Source organism: Agelaius phoeniceus, chromosome 20, assembly GCF_051311805.1.
Source record: "Agelaius phoeniceus isolate bAgePho1 chromosome 20, bAgePho1.hap1, whole genome shotgun sequence".
In the NCBI taxonomy this organism is placed as follows: domain Eukaryota; kingdom Metazoa; phylum Chordata; class Aves; order Passeriformes; family Icteridae; genus Agelaius; species Agelaius phoeniceus.
The window spans coordinates 4209449-4216732 of NC_135284.1; the positions used below are offsets into that span (position 1 = coordinate 4209449).

Consider the following 7284-nt stretch of genomic DNA (forward strand, 5'->3'; position numbering starts at 1 on the left):
CCTTTACTTTGTCAGGGGAAGCAGAGGGCAGGGAGGGAAAAAACCAAGGGTTTCTGTGCAGCAGTGGGGGTCTGAACCTCCCTCAGTGTGAGGCCCACCTCAATTCAGCCCAGCTTAAAATAAATAGGAAAGAGTCCGGTCCCTGCTCCTGTGATGGGGATGTGCAACCTCAGTCCCAAACACACACCAGCGAACACACACCAAACTGATTTATCTTTTTCTTTCAGTCACATTTATTGGCAATTGTGGCAGTCGGTACCGTTTTGGGAGTGTTGTTCCATAAGCAGTGGCAGTACGAGAGGGGGTGGTTATTTCGGGAGGGGAGTATTAGCACCAAGAGGGAGCCGGTGAGCTTTCGAAACCTTGCAGAGATGTACTGGGAAGTGAGGAGCTACTGCTGGACACGCCTGATGGATTGGATCTGGGAGGTCTGGGCGTGTGAACCCCACTCTCTCCAGTGCTTGTAGTCTCCTCCGTGGTGGTCAAACTCCAGGACGTACTGGTAGCCACGGTACCCGGGATACTGGTAGCACACCCAGCTGGAAGCAAAGGACAAAGAGGTAAGCAGGGGGGTTACAGAGTGTCCCTTCCCATCGTGGTGGCACAGTGATGGCAGCTTGTCCCTGCTGCTCCTGTCACTTACGCGCCACACTGGATCTTCATGGAGCCCACTTCGTTGTTGGCCCAGCCCATGGCCTGCAGCGAGGGGTAGTCATCAGCAATCTCCCACTGGCGGCCGATGAAGTTGTCTTTCTCAAAAATGGTGATCTTGGATTCCTTGTGATTCTGTGGGGGAGAGCAGGGGGTGAGGGAGAGGTGGTGCTGCCTCCCCAGCGTGGGTGGGAATGGCAGGGCTGTCACTCCCTATGGCATTACTCAGAGGGATCCTGGAGAGGGAGATGTTCAGACCCTGGTTGGTTGGAGTTTTCTGGATGGCTGGGAGATGTCAGCTATGCCACAGCTACTGTCTCAGGCTGACTGTCCCCTATCTCTGGTCATGTACAGCTTGCCCAGAAATTCCCTCCAAAGCTTTAAAAAACAGGACAGGAAGAGCAAACCCTGCTGGGGCTGCGGGGCTGAAGCACTGAGCCTGCCCCTGTGTTTTCCCTTCCTAACCTCCCTGGCGTGGCCTGGGCCTTTTTCAGGGGCTCAGAGCTCGGTGGGACACTCACAGCAGAGCAGACGGGGCGGAAGGACATCAGGCGCTCGATGTGGTAGGCGTTGCTGCCGCTCCAGGCGTCCCAGCGCGGGTACTCTCCCCTCTCCAGGATGAACTGCTGCCCGCAGAAGCCGGTGTGCTCATAACCGACCCAGCTGCAAAAACAGAGCCAGGGCTGCCAGGGCTTCCTGCAGCAGCTCGGGGCATCCTGCTGGGAGCTGGCATTAGGGGCAGGATGTAGGTGCAAGGGGGAGGTTGGGGTCTGGCCTCTCCCCACAGGCTGGGAGGAGAGGAAGCGGTGCTGGATGTGGGCAGAGAACCCAGGGAGGGTGAAAATGCATCTGGTGCTGCAGAGGCACCCACAGGGCATCCCTGGTTGCAGGGGATGGGGGAGGTGGGGAGATCCTGGGGTCCATCCTGCACAGGTGGCTCTTCCCCCTGGCTGCTCTGTCATCATTTATGCAGACCAGCATCGTTTCAGGATGCCCCAGCTGCCCTTCCTCCCAAAGGCCTCATTTCTAACTTGTTTCCCAATTACAACCTGACACTGCTGGAAAGACCTGAATTCCCGATGCCCACAGCAGGCAGGGCCCATCTGGCTCTGAGCAGAGAGCAGGGACCTATGGCCTTTCCCCTTTCTGCCTTCTCCTCTTGCTGAAAACAAACAAGGAGAGGTGAGTGGGATGCCTCCACCCTGCAGGACACATTTTGCAAGCCCTGGTGCTGCCCACACAGCACCTGCCTGTCCCCAGGGTGGGGATGTCCCCTTGAGGAGATTGGGGACAGAGCCACAGGCAGAGCAGGGAGACAGAGCCTGGGCTGAGGGCTGGAAGGTGAGTGGCACAGGCTGTGCAGTGCATGGATCCTCTGCTGACGGGGTACAAAGGGTGCTGAGGGGGTCGAGGGTTTCCTGCCACTGACCCAAACTGAGCCCCAATGCCATGTCCTGCAGCTAGCCCGCCCTGTGCAAGGTGAACAGCCTGATTAGGAGCAGTCAAATGGAGCAGGGAGCTGATTACAGCGTGAGCACGCACGCTGCTGTAATCCCATTAGCATTACACGTCCTAAAGATAGCAGCACAAATCTGTCTCGTCTGCTCCCCGCCCCGGCGGGATGCGCACCGCCGGGACCGCTCCCAGCACTCCGCCCCTCCGAGCTGCTCGGGAGCTGCTTTGCCTGTGCCAGGGAAGGTTCCCGTGCGCAGGGAGAAGCCCAGCTCTGCTCCCTACCCCTCTCAGCACTGGAGAAGCTGCGGGAAGGTTCTGCCCTGGTCTAGGAAGCTGTTCAGTGGCAGGGAAAGCACAGGGCAGAGCAAGGCTGGGCCCTGGGCAAGAGGTGGTTCTCTAGGGCTGGTGCTTCAGGATGGGGACCAGGCTAAGCCAGGCCACTGAGCACTGACCCTCTCTGCATCCTTGGGCAGCAGCCCTTCTCCAAACCTGACCGGTCCAGCACTGCAGGAGGCAGTTTTGGGTGATGCCAAGGGTGTTGCCACTGTCCCCTGGCCCTCTCCCTGTATCAGTGCTGCCTGGGTTGGCCTGCTCTACCCTGGCAGGGTGGGATCCTCCATGCCTGGCTTCCCTTGGCTGTGGTGTTTGACTCCAGCCAAGCAGAGCGGGGACAGCTGGTCCCGCTCCACGCTTGGGCACCCCTCTCCCTGCCTGGGAAAGCACCCCCTCCACTGGCAGCCGGGTACTTACGCGCCACATTCCACCTTCAGGGAGCGGATGTTGTCGAAGCCACATTCCATGATGTTTGGACAGGCCGAAGTGAACTCCATCCTCTTGCCCTGGAAGTTTTCTTGGTCGTACACGGTGATCTGGAACGGAGAGCGAGCTGCCGAGTTGGAAACTGCCCAGCAGTGGCCCCAGGCAATTCAGTGCCTCTTGGAAACGGACGGAGGGTGGCTCCGTCAGGGAGAGAGCCAGCGGAGGCTGCAGCGGGCACCCTCTGGGCCGGGACACAGCCCCGCACGCCTCCGCGTCCCTGCACTGCCGGCCCCGCCACGCCCTGCCTTGGTGTCGGGGGAGCCGCAGGCTGGCCCCCGCTCCGCTCTCCTGCTCACCCCTGCGGAGATCAGTTCCCGGGGCGGCGCTGCCGTCCGGAGAGAGGAGCGGAGCCGTTCTGGGACGGGCGGGTGGCAGGGCTGTGGCTGGCGGTTCTCCCGGCCTCTGCTCCGAACGCTCTAGGGCAAAGAGGATTAACGGGGGAAAGGGCGAGGGGCACCTCCCTGGGGGGCTGCGGCTGATGCTTTCCTCTCCCGCGACAGCTCCAGGCTTCGAGGGGATGCTCCTCACTTGTGCACGGGATGCTCCTCACTGGTTCACGGGATGCTCCTCACTTGTGCACGGGATGCTCCTCACTTGTGCACGTGTTTCTCCTTTCCCTCTTGGCTCCCTCCTCGACCAGTGGCCCTGGGGCTACCGCCAGACCCCTTGGGGCTGCTCCCCACTTTGCTCCACAGTGCCCACTGCCCATGCTCACCCTGTCTGCATGGACAGGGGAGGGTGAACTACAGCTGGTGGTTTTTGGGGACTCTGTAACTGCCTGTCACTGTCACGGGATGGCTGGTAAGAACAGGGCACAGCTGGCCCGGGGTGCTGTGAACAGCCTTATGAAAAACACCCGGGAGGTATTTGAGCAGGCAGGAGGCACATTCCCATGGGCAGAGGAGAGGGGTGCCTGTTTCCTGTGCTCATCCCTGCCTTTCTGCCCGCTGAGCAGCTTTCCTGGCCCCGGAGGATGGGCTTTGCCCTTCTCCCTGTTCCCTACCTGCACACATAAAGGTGAAATACAGGGACTGTGAGGACGTACCTTCCACGGGCCCATAGGAACAGGCAGAGGGTTTGTCTGAGCCATCTTTGCTGCTGCTGGATCGGTGTCTGGAGAAGGAAGGAAAAGCCATTTTTACCACATCATGTCCCTGTGCATCCCCCCCTCGAGAGGCCAGGAACAGCTCTGTGCCTGCCACCCCCAGTGCCTGTTCAAGGACAGCTGCCCCATTGCAGGGGACAAGCCACACCAGCTGCAGGGAGACCCCCTTGCCAGCCCCAGTTTGGGGAACAGGACACACTAGGGGGCTGTGGGACACATCCAAAGCAAGGTGCTCTTCTCACCGCTGCAGTGCCCCTTCCCTCCTCCCTGCCATGGCATGGAGCCTGCACTCCCACCAGGGCATAGTGCCCAATCCCCCTTTCTCCTTCCTCCACCGCTAGGAAAAGCACCCCTGAGCCAGAGCAGGGGCCTTCAGTGGGCACAGGCTGCCCTGTGCCTGGCAGTGTCCAACAGACCCGCCTGGTCCCCTCTCCCTGCCCGGTGTCCCCTGGGAGGCACGGTGGGCTCCCATGGACAGCCCTGGCTAATGGTGGGAGATGCCAACCGTGCTGGTGGATGCCAGCAGTGGGGTGCCCTGCTGTAGAGGGGCTCTCAGCCCCCCCGGCTGCCAGCGGGGACGTGTGAGCCTGTCTTATGCCACAGAAAACAGCGACAGTCCCTCTGGGTGTCTTTTGCCACCAGGCAGGAGGAAGGGTGCCTGCCCAGCCGGCTGGCAGCAGAGGGGTGAGGTGGGAGAGGTGCGCATCGGTCCAGGACTCACCTAGCTCAGGCGGTTACTGCTGCTTCGCCCATGTAATGTTTGCCTACTTCAGCGGCTCAGCTTTTATAGGGTACTGCTGGCCGGGAACCGGTGCCAGCGTTTGCAGAGCCGTCAGCACAATGCTTGCTCTGGCATTGTCCTGCTGATCCCAGGAGATTTCAGCTGCTCATCCCCATGGTCTGAGCCACATTCTTAGGGAAAAAGAAAAAAAATTTGATAATAAAAAAAAAAAAAATAATCGGGGCGGCTGTTTGCACAGATAATCTTGGGCACAAATGACTCAACGATTTGACCGCGCTGGCATTTTCCAGGGGCAATGCACCGCGCCGTCACGGGGTGAGCCTGGGGGCTGGCCTGGCCCTGGCGCCAGTTGGCACCGTGGGGACGGCGGGGACACCTCCCCGTGAGACCCTGCAGGTGGTGGGCTCGGCAAGGTGTCTACCAGGCACTGTCACTTCGCTTCACCACCGAAGGTGCGTTCCCTGTCACCGTGTTGGCGTGGACACCCTCCAACCATCACGGGCGAGGAAGGCTGGAGGTGAGAACTGGCGTGGCCCTGGCAGACACGTCCCCACAACCACACCGAGCCCCAACGCTCCCCACAGCGCTGCCACCACCACAACCCCACACCCGGGACACCTGCCATGGCCTTGGGGAGGCTCAGCCCTGCGGTCACCCCAGCCACGAAGCCCACAGCCCCCTCCTCAAGCGGGGCTGCCATGGGGCGGGCGCTGCAGGCCCCGGGGCACCATGGCGGGCACAGCCCGGGCCGTCGGGGGTCACGAGGCGAGCGTGGCGGCTCGGGCTGCTGCCTCAGCGCATGGCTGCCAGCACAATGCTCGCCCGCGTCTGACTGCCCCTTTTGTCTCCCCGCTGGGCAGGCGCGGCCGCACAAAACAAAGCGCCCCGTCAGCGCTGCCTGCGGCGGGGCCTGGCGCCCGGCCCGGGGGACCCTGCGGGGACGCGCGGCGGGGTGGCACCCGCCCAGACGGGCCTGCTGGGGCTCAGCGGGGTCCTGGGGGAGCCCCGCTGCGGGCAGGGCATTGCCCTGAGGGGGGAAAGCTGGCCTTTGTGGGCTTCTTCCCCTCGCTGGCTGCTGCGGGATGGGGATAGGGGTGGGATCGGTGTCACGGCGGGGATCACTGTGACACAGAGCCGTGGGGCTGCACCCCCGAGGCCTGGCTCCACAGGTACCAGCACATCCCAGCAAAATTTGGGTCAGGGAATGGAAAAAGGCAGGACCACCTGTGCTCTGCAAGGTGCCAACAAGGGGCTGGTGGTGGGATGCTCCTGCGAAGCCCACCCAGCGCACTCCCTGTGCAGCTCTGGGGGCATCCCGGCTCAGGGGGGAGGTCAGCTCGGAGCTCGCCCTCCCGCTCGCTCCAGCCCCTCGGACGTGCCCTGCTCACGGCTGCGGCCACCCCAGAGCGTGGAGGCTTTGCCAGGAGCCTGGTGCCACTAGAGGGAGAGCTCAGCCCGAGCAGGATGGGACACCGCCGGCGCATGCGGCTGTGCGCGGGTGTGTGGCACTGCACGCCCCTCTGCACCCCGCTCAGGCACCTGCCTCCCCTTGCACCAGGAAAACTGACTCTGGCTGGAAACCACCCCAGAGCAAAGCCTGGAGCTGGCAGCCACCCCAAGCCAGGGGCAAGGTGGGGGGAAAGCCCTGCCTGCACAGCCCACTCTGGTCATGGCCAAGGGTGGGTCACTCTCAGCAGATAACAGGACCCCAGTATGGCTCAGGCTGCTGTGGACCCCCCAACCCCTCACCCTGCTGGTGGGGCAGGTGTCCCCCCCACAAGGACCTGGGAGCACAGCAGCAAGTGCCTGGGGAGCCAGTGATGCTGGTGGGTCCACAGGTTATCCAGAACAACTGGTTTTTCTAGATCCAAGAGACTATAAAAATGCAGTGACCTATTTAGGGAACCCCGCGGTGCTGCAAAACAGATGCTTCCCCTCCCAGCCCTTGCCCTGGCCAGCCATGTGTGCCTGCCAGGGGCACACAAAATGCCACTGGCACCGGAGCTCTGTCTTCCTTCTGCACAGAAAACCCTGGGCAACACAGAGAATTTCCTTGGATGTGGGATTTGCTGGTGCCTGGGGAACCCTCTGTCAGGGAGAGCTGCTCAGGGCAACCCAACCTGTTTCTGACAAAGCCAGATGGGATCATGTGGACAGGAACAGCTGGTCAGTTTGCTGGAAAACACAGGGTGTTTAGCTCTGGGGATGCAGCAGGAGAGTGGCTCCAGTGGGTGGCTGAGGGTGGCAGAGCTGTGTGGCACTGGGGAGCCTGTGCTGTCCCACAGCTGGGCAGTTCCAACCGGCATCAGCCCATCACCACCTGCCCAGTGTGATAAGGAAGCAGGAGCTGCCACAGGCTGTAACTGGCTGTTCACCCGCCTGTGCTGGGGAGCAGGGCAGAGCTACAGCCACACAGGGTGTCCCCCTCGCCACCGCAGCTGGAAAACCCTCATGAAAGCTCAGACAGGCTCTGCTGCCCTTCCAGATCACTCGACCCCATCCCTGCTCTCCG

General features: G+C 61.8%; 1 protein-coding gene across 1 annotated transcript; it reads right to left on the reverse strand.

Moving 5' to 3' along the window:
- Nucleotides 1-251: 251 nt before the first annotated feature.
- Nucleotides 252-4783, reverse strand: CRYBA1 (crystallin beta A1). Its single transcript, XM_054647096.2, is given in 8 exon segments — nt 252-539; nt 644-786; nt 1173-1314; nt 2857-2975; nt 3222-3341; nt 3971-4038; nt 4752-4764; nt 4766-4783. Coding segments are annotated over 8 exon segments (771 nt in total). The 3' UTR covers nt 252-391.
- Nucleotides 4784-7284: the final 2501 nt, after the last annotated feature.